The sequence below is a fragment of the Gavia stellata genome, chromosome 2 (genome assembly GCF_030936135.1).
Source record: "Gavia stellata isolate bGavSte3 chromosome 2, bGavSte3.hap2, whole genome shotgun sequence".
NCBI lineage: Eukaryota > Metazoa > Chordata > Aves > Gaviiformes > Gaviidae > Gavia > Gavia stellata.
Window position 1 is genome coordinate 78,823,741 of NC_082595.1, and position 17,943 is coordinate 78,841,683.

The window sequence follows — 17,943 nt, forward strand, 5'->3', positions numbered from 1 at the left end:
TCTACTGGAGATACATAGCAAATTTAATTAATAGTAAACAGGCTAAGTCTTCTAAAATATTACTGTTCCACTGTAACAATAAGCAGAAAGAATAACTCAATGAATGACTAAGTAAATAATTAAACAAACACATGAAAAGTAAAAGGCTGAAACTGGCCATGTGCTTTTAAGGAGACCTCAGCACTGAGTTCACAGAGTTCCCCCTGAAGCCATCCCTTCTCCAGGCTGAACAAGCCCAGGTGCCTCAGCCTCTCCTCACCGGGCAAATGCTCCAGCCCCAATCATCTTGGTGGCCTTCACTGAACTCACTCCAGTTTATTGATGTCTTTCATGTATGGTGTTGGAGGGGTCAAATGGGCTGCAGTGTCTTAGATGTGGACTAATGAGTGCTGAGTTGTGCTGGTTTTGGCTGGGATAGAGTTAATTTTCTTCACAGCAGCTAGTATGGGGCTGTGTTTTGAATTTGTGCTGGAAGCAGTGTTGATAAAACAGGGATGTTTTAGTTACTGCTGAGCAGGGCTTACACAGTGTCAAGGTCTTTTCTGCTTCTCACACCACCCCACCAGCGAGTAGGCTGGGGGTGCACAAGAAGCTGGGAGGGGACACGGCCGGGACAGCTGACCCCAACTGACCAAAGGGATATCCCATACCATATGATGTCATGCTCAGCATATAAACTAGGGGGAAGAAGAAGGAAGGGGGGGATGCCTGGAGTGAAGGCATTTGTCTTCCCAAGTAACCATTACACATGACGGAGCCCTGCTTTCCTGGAGATGGCTGAACACCTGCCTGCTGATGGGAAGTAGTGAAAGAATTCCTTGTTTTGCTTTGCTTGCGTATGCGGCTTTTGCTTTACCTATTAAACTGTCTTTATCTCAACCCATGAGTTTTCTCACTTTTACCCTTCCAATTCTCTCCCCCATCCCATTGCGGGGGTAGTAAGCGAGTGGCTGTGTGGTGCTTAGTTGCCAGCTGAGGTTAAACCACGACATGAGTAAAGGGAGATAATCATGTGTCTTCATCTACTGATAGTGCTTTAGCTAATACAGCCTGTTGGCCTTTGCTGCGTGGGCACACTCTGCCATGACTGCAAAGTCGAGGTGCCAGGCAAGTAGTTACCTTAGGTAGCAAAGATGCAAGAAGACTGCTAAAGGTTCTTCCTCAAAAGTCAAATCTGTAGTGATGCTGAACATCTGAAACTCCCTTCAGGGATGCTAAAGTCCAGAAATGGACAAAAATCAATCAGCAGAAGAAGAGAGACACAGAATAATTAATGGCAAGATATTCAAGGCACTGGTTTAGTTTCCAGCAGCTGTGGTAGTAGCTCTATAGTGTTTTGCAGAACAAAGTTCCCTTTTCATCCAATGAAACAGCGTAGGAAAACATCTACATGCAAAAGACTGTTGGCTAATAATTAGTTCTGCTAGCAAGTGATAGAGTTGCAATGGGGACAGAGAAGATGCTTTTAAGGCTAGAGATCACCTACGTGAACATAGGCGCAACAAGAAGAAAAAAGGAGGAAAAACCACAATCAAGTGAAGTAAACCCCAATACTCACTGAGGCCTGTGCCAGGAGACCTGCCTGAACTATTTCACAAACAGTAGGAGAGTAGCTATGAGCTGTTTTAAAGGAAAGGGGGATAATCTACATCAGTCGCCCCATGAAAACATGCAGAGTTTTGGACAAGGAAGAACCCCTCCATTCACTTTTGCTGGGAATTAACACCTCAGACTGAAGTTAATCACTGGCAGAAAACTCACCAGTTGAATGGAGACAGGAAAAGGAGGAGAAATGAAAGCTGAATTGAACAAATTGTTGGTGTTCCCACACAATGGCCTTTGGGAGAGCAGCATACCACTCTGAGATATCAAATGGTTCTAGTCATTTCAAATTCTTTAAAGATTTATATGTGTCTAGTAAGTTCTAAATGGCTGAATTATGGTAATTTTACTGAATTAACAGTCTGGTGCTTTCTTATGATTGTGTGCTGACAAAACCTGACTACTGCAAAGTTTCAGGTGCGCCACAAAATCTTGGAATAATGGTAAGTCTGGTTAAGGAAAGCAGCCATGTTTGTTGATGCCAGGGAGAGTGAATGTCTGAATTTCTGGCTTTCCCTTGACAGGTGGCTGGTAAAGGCTGGGAAGATTTTTGAATTTTCTTTCCACTTTCCTTTCGGCCAGACATGGCAACCCTGGGGCAAGTGTGTGACTTGGCGCTGGATGGGGTTGGGTAAGGTACCTCCCCACCTCCCCTGCTCCCTGAACAAAACAAGTGCCAATCCCGATACGTCCTCCTCTCCCACAGTGTCGTACAATAGCGTAGATGGGGTGATTCTTTCTGAGGGGGAGACAGTCTGTGATGCCTTTCCACCTACTCCTGCACTTCTTGCTAAAGCCCCTTTCTCCATTGCAGGAATTCCTCAGTGGGAGAAGATGTGGATTTACCAGGGAATGATTCAGAAGGCAAAAGCTTGCTTTACACATTAGCCCTACCTACTGCACCAGTCTGCTATGCCACAGGACACTGCATACATCTTTTTGACCAGGATTGCATTCATCTACATCACAGTACTGTTATTCACTGTTTACACTGAGACCTGTGTGTGTAACCGCTGTAAGTGTGTGACTCTTGTGCTAGCTGCTGTATAGATGCATGGGAAAATATGGTTCCTGCCCCAATCAATCTGTAAGCTAATTTAAGATACAAGCAGATGAAATTAAAGGCTGGAGAGAAGAAGGAGGTTGAGAAAGAAGTTGGGTCATTGATATCCTGAAGTTCCACAGATATCCTGTAGAAAACATTTGCTCCAAACCATTAGAAAAATAAGAAATTATCAGATTAATTTGGTTAGCCATCCTTGATTTCTACCTTTATCAAGAAACTGTTTTCCTGCAGGTTCTTTTTAAAAGTAGGGTTTTGACTGGTTGTGGGCCTATTCACCATTCTCAGAGAGAATTTCTAGGGCAAAGAGGGGGAGGAAGAGTCTCTTGAAATAGTTGTAGAATTATGCTATATCCTATGCCAGAGTCATTGGCAGAGCAGATACCTGGACTGTCATGCAGAGAGCAGCAACACAGGAAGCAGCAATGTTGTCAGAAGACATTTCTAGGTAGGTTTTCAAACCTATTGCAGTGTACACATGTCTGGTCACAGAGGTTAAATAAGGAGAACACAGTGTATGCACATATGCTCATGGTATGTATGCATGTATATACAAGATGTCTAATATTCAAGCCCGTTAAATGCCTACAACTCCTATTATTTTCAAGGAGACTGGCTCTCAGTCCCTCATTCTTCCAATATACTTGCCAGTTGCATGACATACATAGGAAGATGTCTTTTGGAGAACGTAAGAAACATGGGCTGACTGGTATTTAGGGACTGTGTGATTTTATATCTAGAAAAGCCTTGGGCGGATGACAGGTGACACACAGCTATTCTGGATTTACACCTGACTACTGTAAACAGAGTCTGATTCCATTAGTTTTCATTCAGAAGCAAAACAGAAGGGGGAGCTTTTATTTTTATCTTAAAATAAACTAGAACTGGGACACTCACCTATTACACAGAATGGTTTTCTTGCAAAGCGCAGTCTTCCTTGCCATCCTCGGTATCGACAACAGCATCCAGCAGACCAGATACGAATAATAAATTCCAAACCAAAGACAACAATCATGACAAATTCCTAGAAATGGAAAATAAGAAAAACGCCTGTTACAGATAACCAACACTGAAGCATCAGGAAACTCATGACCACTGTGTGTGTCTACCAGTATACCTTGAGCACCTGAAGATCCCAAGCCAAACTTGGGACCCTGTTCCCCAGGTTGGTTGCACATCTACATACAAAACACAATCTCCAGAGCTTCCTGGTGAAGGGTCCAAATCTAACCTGAATAACATTAAATATCTGCTAAGATTGGCTACTAACTATGAAACACTTAAGGACTGAATCATACCCCAAAAATACCGAAGTGAAATAGTCAGTGACTTTGGATATTGAGGATCAGACCATGGGTAATTTAGATAGCTAGTGAAGAATGTATCTTATATATTCACATCCATAAAATTAGTTCTCAGTTTGAAGGCTGAATGTTTTGGTGGATATATTCTCATTGTAGCAATACACAGATGAAGTGACTAAGATAACGCAGAAGCATTTAGGAAATCAATTTGTTCCCAGAAGTAGTTTAAGATACATAGAAATGTAATTACATACAATGGGTATGTAATTGTAAGACAGTAAATGAATGTTCACGCTAGGCATAACTGTCCCCGGACAACTAATGAATGAAAGCATTTAAAAATCATGCCTTGTTTGTCTGGCTTGCTTTTCTTTCACAATAGCATCAATGTGTATTTATGCAATTTTTATTGGAAGAAATTTTTCAGTACAACAGTGAGGTCAGCAGAGTTGCAGCAATAGAGCTTGGAGCACAATTCAGCTCCGTACCTTAAGGAAATCTGAATCCCTATAATATGCAGTGATATAGTACATACACGCTGGTATGGAATTATAAACTTAATTTAGATACTGTTCTGGAATGCCATCATAAAGTTATGGGTTTTGAAATGAAAAAATAAAAATTTGTGTGTTAACCAAAAGAAGGAGAAAAGTACCTGAAGGAGCTTCTCAAGCAGTTCATCAAGAAGAAGAGAATGAAAATTGTGTTTTATTTGGCAGCTGAATGTATTTCCACATCCAGCAGAAGGCTGTTCCTTGTCAGCCAATTAATTTATTATTCCTACAGGATTAGGACTAGTATGGTACTGGTAAGAAAGCACTGCAAATGAATTAAATGGAATATTTGCAAGGGTAGGTTTGATCCAATATTGACTTTTTCCCAATAAAAAGTTTTCATGTTTTTAGACTGTAAGACCCTACAACTCTGCAAGCCAGTAAGGCTGTAAATATCACATATGTCAACTTAGGTATTAATTTACCTGAACAAATGGCAGTATTAATATTGTGTCTTGTAATGGTGCTTTACTAGCTTATGATTTCTGGCAGTACATTGAAACATTGTGAATTTAATTTGCTTTTGCTGTCATAGAACAATTGGAAAACGTAATATTCCTTCCTAAAACATGTCAGCTTATATAACTACATCACACTGAAAGAGTTTTTACAACCTTCTTCAGTGTCTTTGTTTCCAGCTTTGTAAATCCCATATTGAATTCCTAAATCACAAAAGCAGAATGAGAACCCTCTGCTAAAACACAGCTAAAGAAAATGTCACATTTTTTGTTAGAAAAGAACACATGGAAAAGTGAGTGTGATTGGTTAAGGTTTTCTTTTTATTCATTCTACTACAAGAAACTTCAACGTAATTCCATGGACAGTTATTGCACAACTTTAGAAAGGATTATGTGCAAAATTGAAAAAGTTGTCCATATAGTAACAGTAATTCTTAATAGTTGGCTACCATGTAGTACATTTACTTGTAGGAAATACTGTGTAGGCCAAGAATAAAATGGACGAGAAGCCAACTGGAAAAAAGGAAGAATATGTATTTTAGTTCTTTAACTACCACTTGTATAGTGGTAGTTAAATCATGAATTGTCAAATCTGGTTTACACATTGTTAGACGATGTCTCTGAATTTATGGGTGTTGGTGGCAGGCATTTCACATCTGATTCTCCTGATGAAGTTTCTTCTTTGGGACAGGGGTAAGAGATACCGAAGGAGAGGAGGCCAGCCAAGCATGAAACATTCTTTGCTTCCAATAAAATATTTTCCTTGTAAAATCTAATCACATTTCATTTGACTAAAGTTTCTTGTTTCCCTAGAAAACATATTGTGTTTACAGATGCATGAGAAACACCTCCTGCTTTCTAAGTACACCGAAATTGTCACAGACACCTTGCAGGATCTGATCCACACACGCAGGAGCGTGTCCTCTATCATACTCTAGATGCCAGTAGGGCCTCCAATGTAGAACCGGCAAGAACAGAAAGTACTTAATAATTCTGGAAGGACTAGTCTACAGCTTCCGTTAAATTAGTATCACAGAACTCCGAGTCGAAGTTGAAAAGAGGTATATTTTTTTGGTAGTCTACTATTCTGATTCCTGTTAGTGCCATGCAGTTTTGTATTCATCGTCTGTACTACCATTAGCAATTACTATTTGCTATGCTTAGTTATACAAAGACGAAAAAAGTCATTGTGTGCTGAAAGTGTGTGTTTGAGAGTCCCTTGGACTACATGGTGTACTCATGTGTCAGAGGCAGAAATCCTATTTGTCTCTGACACGCAAAGGCATATACATGTACTCCAAAGAGAAACTTCATGGAGATATATCTGTTCTGAGAGAGAAAAAGAGCAAAAGGATGTTTTCTCAAAATTTTTTTTGGAGGGTGGGGTAAAAGTATAAGATTTTTCTTGGAGAAACAATGTGAAATATCTTTATTCTTTCCTTGAGAAAAATAGTTACCATTTCTAGCAATGTTACGAATTTATGCATAGTGATATTGTCTCAAAATTAACTGAAGTTTCTGCTACTTAAGTAAATGTTAACAACAGCCACTGTAGTTACAGTAAGTGAGCTCAAATACAGTAAATATGGCAGTGTGCACTGGAATGCTAGAAGAACTGCTGATTTTAAAAATACTATATGTTATTTTCTTCCACACATACCAAATTTCTGGAGGTTTTAAAATACAGCATAAACTTTAATAACAAAAAAGACATTGAACAAAGTGGAGATGGGGTTTCACAGCTATTTTTGCACTTTCTGAAACAGTGATGTTTCAAAATGATCCTTCTATCCTGGTCGCTCCCGCTTCCTCAAAGAACAACTGATTTTGAAGGGAATACATATCATCATGAAGTTTTATTTAAAGTCTAAAGGAAAAGGATTTTCCTAGAAAATGTGAATGCATTCAAACAGAAACTCTTCACAGTAGTATATATGACAGTTTTGTTGTATTTTGGATTGGTCCAGGTTGAAACCAGACAGAAACAAAGAATCCCATACCACTGTGAAAAAAGTAATGTTTTAGTAATCAGGACACTCAGTCACAATGTAAAGTCAAATCTCTGTCAAGGTTAATGCAGGCCAGGGAATGACATTATTTTTTCCTATGGCTGCTGCACAGTCACAAGGTTCTTGGTTTTCCATGGACAAAAATTGGAAGGATGCATTCCAAACAGGATTAGGGTGTTTTTTGTTTTGTTTTTTTTAAATTTCATTTGGAATAGCTTATTACAAAATTAAGCATAAATCTAGGCTTTTAAATAACTCAGTTTTAGTCCCTTAGCAATTGAAACAGCAAATCAGAACATAATTGGAAAGGCATGTGATGGAAGAAATCATTAGACCTCATATGATTTGTAGGCTTGTAGAAATGGTGCATTCCAAGTACTTCTGTCCTATGTATAATATGATGGAACCTCATTAATTTTGGGTTACTTATGAGATATGAATAGCAACATTTACATCAGAATGGGAAAATCCTGCACTGTTGATAAATCTGGTCTCCTTCAAAATTCAGCAAGGCTGTATTTGAACTGACGAGCAAATTTAGATTTACCGGAAACCTAACCCTTCCCTTCCTAGGTAGAGCAGGGATGTCTTGGCCTTTGTCATTTCTTCCTTTTCCCCTATCTTGTCATCCTTTTCCAATCACAGCTACATCTGGCTCTGCACCACAGTTAGTTACCACAATCTGTAACTTTTTTGGCTATTTGAGCTGACAGTTAGCCCCCCACAGTAACTGATATGGCAGATGCATTGGTGGTTCAGACAGTGTAAAGTCTTTCTTCCTTCTCAAAGCACAGTTCATCCAGACTGGTGAACTTTTCATTCTGAAATGCTTCTGCATACGCAGGTCCAGTTGTTATGGGGAACTATGCATATGCAAGAGAAGCAAGGCTGAAACACATGGGCTTAAAAGATTCAGTTGCTTTTGGCATAAGGAACACAGGTGCCAGTGTGCTCCTGAAGTTTTTTACATCTGCATGTATCTTGGTTGCTCTGCCACTGGAACAACGAGGGTCACAAAAATGGCAGGAAAGGAAAATAAGATGTCATCCAGAGCAAGGTTTCTATTAACAAAAGGTCCTGGAGGACTCTAATGAACAGGGTTGATAATTAAATCAAGCATGCTTTGTACAAATCAGCTATGATGAGCACTTTTTTTCCTTCTTTTTTTTCCTATCTAATTAGGATAGAAGTGATGATTTGTTGAAGTTGTCTACATTAATGTGCTTCTCAGGTAGTTTTTAATGATAAGGATTTTCCTAAGCATAACATTATAACAGCAAAAACCTGTTTTTATCATAGCTTTCTTGTTCATTAATATAACTGCTTATTAAAACTTAAAATAATTTGCTGCTGCTGAAACCAGGTGCTGTGGTTGTAGACCGTCATTTCTGGGAATTAGAGCCATTTTCGAGGTGAGAAAATGACCAAAGTTGGGCACTCTGTGCTGTTCTTCTAGGATGCTCCTGGTTATCTTGCAATGCGTAAATGAGCTGAGATTTGAATATAAGAAATCCGCCCACAAGACAATGGCTCTGCTGTTACTTTAATTATATTTCTTGTATGGAAATTGTGCTGTTAAGTATTCTAAAAGCCAGTGAAGTAGGACAACAGAGCTGCAGATTGATGTAAGGAGCTGCCTGCCTGGAGCTTATAGGAGAACTGGGTCTACAAGTGACATTGTCAGAAGCCCGGGAAATGGACTAGAACAAATCAAATTAATCCCCTGAAATAAGCTTTAATAAGGCCACAAGTGTTTCCCTGCTGAAGACAACATCTCTGCAGTATAGCTGCACTGCAGATGCTCATCTGGTGTAAATCAGCACAGACTCACTACACTAGCACAACAGCAGGAATAGGAGGAGCAATGTCATCTGATACCACTTGGGAAGTGTCCCCTCTTCCCTAAAAACTCATAAACAGGGAAGTCCAGTGTTTCCAAATCAGTTGGAAAAGAGGCAGAATAATCATGTTCTCATCCTTTAATTTACAGCTGACTGGTTTAAGGATGTCACCAGCTGCTAAAATCTTTTTATGGTGACACATGATGAATAGTTGATGCTATTCAAATCACAATGCTCTATTATTCATCGTCAAAGAGAATGAGATTGTTTTCTCATTCAGTTAAAGCAAGAACATAACACCTCAGCTTCTGCATCCCTTTCTCAAGCAAAAAAACCCTCTAGTGATTCAAAGCACCGAGCACCAGAGTTGGAGTCTACACTTTAAACAGATGCTATCGGGATATGAGAGGAAGCACAACACTAGTCTGTCTCAGAGAAACCCATGGATGGTTTGAGCTTTAAATAGTTGTGATGCAGAAGCTGGTGTAGGACTAGGCACACTTCTGTTATACTGGCCAGTTTTCAGATTAGAATCAGCAGATATGAAAATGTGCATACATTATTGTTCAAAATAATAGTATAATTTGAATACACATTTGTATTATTCTTGATTCAGCATTAGAAGGGGAGATCTTTGATCTAAACAGCTAACAAGTGCATATATACACTTAAGGAACTAATGTTTTCATTCTTTCCAACTACAGTTTAACAGTGGGAGAGGCAGCCATAAATCTGAAAACATAACCCAGAATAGACCCTATTAATGGCATATAAATCACAACCAGAGACTTCAGTTCAGCTCCCAGTACAACACACAATAATCATGAAATGAAATTTATGCACCTTTTTATCATTTATCAATTTTATAATGAATGTGATACTTTTATTACACTTGCTTTTCCAAATTATGATTAAGATTTCCCATGTTGATTCTATGTTAATAGAGGATTATTGAGAAATCAGTTCTGTGCCTTTTAAGCTGATACACAGCTACAAGTCTATTGATATAATATTAAAATCTCAGTCATATGCTTAGTTTTAATTAGCCACATGTTATATAGGACTTCTGCTATCCAACTCCCTTTTAGCTTTTTGTGTTTATTACTTGAAATGGCACCTATCAGTCACACTTTTTTATTCGTTTACAACAGAAAAAAGCCCAGAATTTCTATGTCAAATAAAACCAGTTTTGAATCAGATAGTAAAATCCGGCTCCAGAATTAGGTAACTGCCATTTAGGACAGACACCCTTCCGCCTCCCCGGATCAGCAGACCCACTTCACACCACCACCACAGACCGGCCGCTGAGGATCTGCAGATGGCAGAGGAATGAGTGTCACACCGGTGCGCTGGGCAGCTGTGCTCCCGGCCGCTGGCCATCACTGTTACAGTGCATGTGTGGGCAAATGCATCCCAAAACTCCTTTTGTCTTTCAGAATTTGGTGGATGTGGTTCTTCTAGGAAGACCCTGGTGATGACTGAAAACCCTTTTTCAAATTGGGAAAATGGCAATGGGAAATGTTGACTTCACCACCCACCATGTCTATCCTGCTGTTCCCCAGATGCAGCATTACCTTAAACATGTCTCTTTCCAGTCCCTCCCATTTACACTCACTGCTTTGCACCAGATCATTTGGTTATGTGTCAGGTACAACTACAATTCTGAGAGAATTCCTGAAAGAAGACAATAGCCATAAAACTCACACGATAGAATAATTTTCTACTTTCTGAATATTTTTGTATCTTGCTGTGTGCTTGTTCACATTTTCTTTCTCTGTAGTGAGATATCAGCAGTAAATGCTCTCATTTTGGTTTTAAAATTATTTGCATATTGAAAACAATGAAGCTCTGTACAGCTGTACCCAGGCCTTTGCATTTCCTTTGTGATTTCTTCATGCATTTTTCTCTGCTGTAGTCACGTTTCTGATGTCACATGTTACAGGCAGACGTTCAAGCACATGTCTCTGTAGCAGCACAGCTCCCAAATCTTCCTTTTGAAATGTTTGTGAAGAATTTGAAATCTTTTGCTGTGTCCAAAAGAAATGTGGAATGGGTGCCAGAGCCCGTACAGACTGAATCCTTTTATGCTCTGGCGTCCATGTTAATTTTGTATTGATGCAAGGGGTTTGGGCTAATTGTTACAGCTGAACACATGTATGTGAATTAACTGATAACATTTCACATGCCTCATAGCAGAGCAGGACAGGATAGTTATTCTTTTATTGTTTGGTCTTACCATGTTTGGTGTTGTTAAATCCTAAAGACTCCACAAATGATCTTTGCTGTCTTCTTTTTTTTCAGTGATTTCTTCTTGCAGTTTCCCAGTTCACAAAGCTCATTAACAGATCTTCCCAAGGAGTACAACAGTGCATGTTTTGACCACTGGGAGACCTATGGGCATCTGGGATGATATACACTGAAATGTTTCCAGTACCAAACGTATTCAGAAAACAATTTTAAGAAAGCGTTTTCTGACAATTGGCAAATTTTGGCAAACCAGACTTGGAAAGCACTTTACCTGAACTGCCAAAATCCTGCTTATGCATTCAGTTTCTTGAAGGTATTAATTTCTGTCATCTCACCAAATATTTGTGTTACTTGAACAAGTCTTTTGTTACGATATATTTATTCAATTCTTTAGGTTGAGTGAAAACATTGACTTGGTCCCCTCTTTTCAGTCCAATAACTAGACTTTGAGAGCCGGTATAGCAAGTCTTGTGTTTTACAAATTATGCCATTTGCTGAATGTTTTGTAGCTTTTCCTATTATCTTTTTTCAAGCCTTATGGAATTTTGGTCTCTTGGAAAAAGAAAAGGACAAACCCCTTCCACATCCTCTCAAAAACATACATATATCTTTGTGAGACATTCATTTCCTGTGATCATATCTTCATATGGTGCAATCAGCCAATTCCTGTCTGGTTCAGATTTGATACCAACGCTGTCATCCTGTCCATGACATACACCCTTTCCTTAGGCACTCCGTGGAAGCCTATAGGTTTTAAATGACCAGTACTTATTTTGCTAATTCATCTTTGTAGCTCACCCACAGTTCACAGTCCTCAGGACTGGACTTAGTTTCAGGGTGTATTTACTATCACCCACACTTTAAACTCTCTTTGGATTTTTGTGTTATAGGTATGTCTGGTCTGGATCCTTACAGACATTTTTGGTATTTGTCTATATTTTGATACCTATTTGCTTGACTTCACAGTTTTTAAACTGAATCCTGTGAACAGATTTCTTCTCTTACTTGAGGAAAGTTCACATTTTGACTGTAGCAATCTATGTCTTTGCATGCTTTGTCACATCTGTGCAAAGTGACTGAGTGGATTATGGTTTCTGTATGTTACTCAGATGGTGGGTGTTCCCTAGGTTTCCAAACTGCCTTTTTCAGAACTCTTTTCCTTCTGTAATTTAGTGTTTTGTAGACTTTTTCCTTACATACTATTTATAATGATGTACTTTGGGTTTCCTCTGGAGACATATTCTGCATTTCCATTTGGCAAATCAATATTTCCCAGGGTCAGGTCTGAATTTCTGATAGAGAGTTTGGTATCTATCCATTTTTACTGTTGCAATCTAAACTGTTTGTTGCCTGTTTTAAGGAGGTAGCTCTTGCTCTCCATATAACAAGTTTGGATCCTTATCAAACTCTGGCATGAAGGCAATAAAATTCAATAATGCAGAGTCTAGCATAAACTATTACAAATTTACATCTATGGAAAACATTACAGATGACTTGCAAGTGGTTTCCCATGCTACCTTGTTATCACTTAAACTGATAAAACAAGAAGGAAGACATGTCATGGAAGAGCAGTTGTTGTGCAAGGAGTGTTGCTTGTTTGTCCTTAAAGGAGGTCAAGGACAGCTGGTTTGGTTCGTTAGCACAATGTGTTGATTAGCCTAAAAGGAGACATACTTTTCCCTCCTCAAAGAATTATATCCCTATTAATCTGAATTCTGACACCCCATCACTAACATCTAATTGTCCCTATTTTCTACTCTTAATCTCAAAATCCTCATAGACATTCTGAGTTGTCCTAGAGAAAGTGACCCCTTGAATGGCTGGCTAAAAGGCTCTTTTCCAAATAACATGGACAGTCCTTTCCCTCTTGAGAATACGTTCTCCACCTTTAAATGCTAGTCCTCCCTGTGCTGGGAAACAAAGGGAATGAGAAATTGATTGTTCACACTTAGTATCTTCTCTCCGGACTTTCTGCATAGAGCCATACAATGTCATGGACAAGATAAGCCAAGTGGCAGCTCTTATATAGGAACAGATAACAAGAATATAAAAGAGTATAATGTACCTATTTAAAAAAAATCAGCACCGACTTTCTTACTGCAGGTTAGTCATTTTAATGTTAAAATATTTAACACTGCATGTGGGTTTGCTATTTCCATCCGTCTTCATTGCACGGTACCACCCATTTCTCTATATATGCCCTGTTAATTCAGAGGGAATGGAAAATAATTTCATAGATGGCATTTCATCCAGCAGCCATTGACCTGTAGCAACTCCAGTAATCTTAACATTGCACAGCAAATGGAGATGTTGGAGCATACCTGGTTGGTGGTTCTGCCTGCCTGGGAAACGCTCTGGCAGCGACACTGAAACTCTCTCTGGCCTTGTACTGCATTTGCTATTGAATGCCGTAGCACTTGAGGTAACCATTCATAGTTATCCTACCTTCTTTAAGTGATTCAGTTATGAGATTTTTCTTTGCCCTGATTGCAGATCACGTATAATAATGCTGTTTTAGTCATCTTTAGTCATTAAACCTATTTAAGCTTTCCCAGTAGAATAATAATATATTGCATTTTTTAATTACAAGAGAAAAATGATTCCATTCAATGTGTGATTTTTCATTCTTCTCTTTACAAAGGTTATTTCTGCTTAATACAGAAGAATAAAAGAAAAGAAAGGACAAAATGTTACTGACAATGTAATCAAGCCCAGAAACATATCAATAATAGGCTTATGCCAGTATCAAGATGTCTTTATTCTCTGATGTGTTTGAAGTGCATTTTATGATCCTCAGCACTGTTGACAATAGATTTTTCATAGATACCTTTACAGTTTTATGTGTGGTGCCATGTTCCTTTGTTATGAAATAATTTTTATTGTTGCTTTCGTCTCTCTCCATAGCTACAGTGAGTGCTTATTTGTTTGAGAGCTTGACTGGTTGGTTGGTAGTGCCAACGCTTCCTTCTGACACAAGAATTACAGCTTTGGGGACATCTACTGTTATGTTTTTAAATAACATCACCTTTTCATTTACATTTTTGTCTTCTGTCAGACTTCCTCCTAATAATTTTTAGTTTCAGAAAAGTGCAACCAGCACTTACATTTCCAATGGGAAGTCTGCTCTGTTTGCACTCAAAGATTCTCAAGCAGTTGTAATGAGATCTGCTCCAAATTTTTATAACAAGTCAGCTCTGATTTGATGAAATCAGTATACATAATAGGAAAGTATCAATTTAATCAGCAAAGACATGAAATTATTTATTTTGATAAGGTAAGAATATTTTCTTTCAAAGCTAACAGGTAGTTTATTATGACCGGGTTGAATAGTTTTATGTTCATGTTATCACCTTATTATAATATTAGTGTATATGACTCCGGACAAGGCTGAAAACATGAAGGCTTTGACCCTATTAACATTACATTTCCCTCTCTTATTCTGTCTTCGATAACATCAGGCTCGTATGCCTAACAGACATAATTTTTTGGAGATTTCTCTGCAGAAATTTTGAAATTTCAAAGCCTTGCTTTGATTTGGGATGAAAGAAAACATTGAAAATTAGTATTTCCTGAGAAACACTGATTCTGAGTTTTGACAAGCTCTAGTAAACTTGAAAATCACTGATTTTTTAGCTCAGGGATTAGTTCATCTGTTTCCCTCGGGAGAAGATTCAACAAAATTGCAATTAATATGTGGTCTATACCCTACCTTCTTTGTCAGAAATGTATCTAGAATTGAAATCTCTCAAGATCATTCAGTTTTTCCTGTTCTGCATTGCTGGCTGGTCCCACAGAGCCATCCAACCAGTCCTCTGCTCAGATCTGGTGGTCTTTTTATCCAAGCATTGCAAGAGGATTCAAATTCTGGGACAATAAACTGAAAAATGATACTTTTTGAATTAAGCACTATCCATCTCCCTTTTTTAAAGTACACTCTGCCTTGCTTTAAAATTTTGTAGCCGATTTGTATGATTACATCTCTGTGGATGGATTCACTCTCCTAGAGCAGTGACAAATTAAATATGTGGTTGCCTGCTATGGGGCAGCTATACTCTATGTTTTTAAATCAACATTTATCCTCTTTCTATGTTTCTTTTATGGGAAAATGTTAGAAGAGAAAAATCTTCGGAAGATCTTAATTGCTAGGAGCACGTACTAGACTCTCCTTTTGGATTTGTTTAAGTGACCACGGTACATGTAGAAGCTAGCTTCATCTATTGCACACTGTCTGCTTTTATGTCTTTGGGAGCTCTTTCTGCGTGAAGAATGTGTTCTTAGAATACATTTTCAGAGGCCCTTATCCTGCAGAACCGGGTACAGCTTTCTACCCCAGCCTTTATCAGAGAAAAAACTAAAACAGGTTTGACGAAACCAGTCCTGCAGAAAATCACACAAGTTTTGCAATCTCTCCATCTTCATTAAAAATGAAAATTATGAAAAAGATGGAATGCTTTGTCACTTCAAATAAAAATGAGATTCCCTTCCTACAGCCTCAATTTCACTTTAAAGCCAAAAGTTCTGAAGTGCTCAAATACACAAATAATATTTTATGCCACATCAAATGAAACATTTAATCTGATCCAAGACTTTTTTTGGACTTTTTGATTTGCCAAATCTTTGTGGGTCAACTCAAAATATTTTATTTATTTTCTTGAATTGACAGCAAACAAATAGAAGCGAACCAGTTATTTACACAGCTTTAGTTGAAAATGATCTTAAAATATAGAGAGTTTGGTCATGAGAGTGAATGACCTCGAGTTCCAGATATATTTCTTCTTGGCTATCTTCCCCAAAAGATTTGATTTTGCCTTCCCAGCCTAAGTTTTACTTCCCTTGTGTTTATTATTTGATAAAGTGCCAGCAAACGTACTTGTAGGAGATCAGCAATACACCAAAGATTATTTTCTTGCTGTGTTAGTTGGATTCTTAAGCTGCTTGTGGCTTTTTTGATGTTGAAGTAGATTTTATTCTACTGTCTGTCTGGGCTATATCACTGTTACAACTTCAGTGCCAGAAGTTGTGTCCACAGATGAGGCTAAAGCGTAATTATAATTGTAGGTATAAGGAGTTTTATCTGATGCTCTCCCCCTGGTTAGGCTTATTATTTCTGGACAAAAATCTAACCAAATTAATTAATGATGTAACAATCCAACATTGCTGTATGTAACATGCACTTAACTTATCCGCCGGACTTTCATTTTAAGCATAAAATTCAAATATTAAACATGTTGCCCTTGACAGGCCCCTTGATAAGTAGAAGATGCCTAGGAACACAGTAGTACTTGTGCAGATGCCAGAACCGAAGCCCTGGCTGGGTACAGCACGACGCAGCGGGGCAGGTTTGCGTCGCCTCTGGGAGCAGAGCTCAGGCATTTCTGCAGTCCAAATGAGTCCATTAACCTCTGCTGACGCTCAGAAGCCCTCAGCTAATACTGCTTTCCTAAACAATGATTTACTTTGAGCTATCGCACACTCTTGTATTTTTCTGAGAGAGTAGTTAGGATGCAGTGATTAGGAGATATGTTTTCTGCTCCCTTGTAAGGTGAGGCTGAGGGAGATAAATGGAATCAACTGATTGCAGAACAATAATCTTCCCAGCTCCTCTGGCCTTTCTGAGAAGGAGGGAAAGGTTTGCTCACCTCATCTACACTTCCCTCTTTAACCTCCCTGTGTAATTGCGAATAGCTGCAATATGTCAAAAGCCACAGGTGCCAGCGCAGGCAGCAGCTCAGGTATTAAGCTGAAGGAACATTACATTAGCTTTTTAGCCAATTAACATGGCTGTAGGGGGGACCATCTGGAATAAATCTGCAAAGCAAACAGTTCACAGAAACCCAGCAGGCAGCTCTACGGATTGTTGTATTTGTATGGTACTTCATTAGAAAATAAACATGTATCTTCCATCTTGAGCACGAAACAAAACAGTGTTAAACCAGATCTCTGATAGTTAATACAACTGTCTCTACTAAATGGCACATTTGTAAGAATTGTGTGAATCACTGCAAGGAAAAGGTTGCGAAAACTCTAGTGACTGCAGTTATGTGTTGGCACAGCCAAAACAACTGCTCCTGAGTTAATGTAGAAATGTATTTTTCTCTTGGTTTGTGGTTGCAAAAGCCGGCTTTGATAACATTGCTAATATCAGCTAATGATTCAGTATGCAGAGAAGGAACAAATCATGCATCAGCAAACTGGAATAAACCAGTCAGCTTCAGCCTGCTTCTGGAACTTCATACTTTGCTGTGTTTATATTTTTCTCCATTAGAGACCCACAGCAGGAGCCGTAAAATTCGTCATCGCTAGATTTATTCCGGCCAAGGGTTCGCTGAACACACTAGGCTATAGCATAGAAATGTTGGACCGGGCTAGTATTGATGCTTTAAGGATTAACCATCCACCCTCTTCCTCCTTAAGGCCATTTCTGTGTTCAGAGGATGCCATGGGATGTACAGTCAGAACTGTTAAGATGGACAAAGTCCACCTTTGAAGCCGCAGTAGCAGAAAGTGCTGCAGTTTCCCACTGCAGACCACGAGCAGCTCCGCTCCCCTGAGGGACACCTCTACAAGGACTGGTGTATCCGCTAGCGGAGCTCACTGCACCTCTGCCCGGCAGTGGGAGCAAACCCAGGACTTCACGGAGCTCCTCCGCATTCAGGCTCCTGGGCAAGCCATGGCAAAGCACAGGGAATGTGTTTTATCAGCCAGCTGAGGAATCAGCGGTGGGAAGCATACCAACACAATCAACAAATATGTGGCTCATGGGAAATGCATATTTTATGTCAGAACAAATGGCATTTCTACAACCAATTTGCATAAGTATACAGGGAAACAGATTACTTGTCACAAAAGCACCTGCTATTAGAAA

General features: G+C 39.0%; 1 protein-coding gene across 5 annotated transcripts in view; it reads right to left on the minus strand.

Moving 5' to 3' along the window:
• The window catches only part of KCNQ5 (potassium voltage-gated channel subfamily Q member 5), a 302,911-nt gene that overhangs the window by 70,502 nt on the left and 214,466 nt on the right, over nucleotides 1-17,943 (minus strand). For all 5 annotated transcript variants that reach the window (XM_059833319.1, XM_059833303.1, XM_059833299.1 and 2 more), the window contains exon 3: nucleotides 3,563-3,689. In XM_059833319.1, the coding sequence (XP_059689302.1) occupies nucleotides 3,563-3,689 (127 nt within the window). The remainder of the gene's footprint in view (nucleotides 1-3,562; nucleotides 3,690-17,943) is intronic.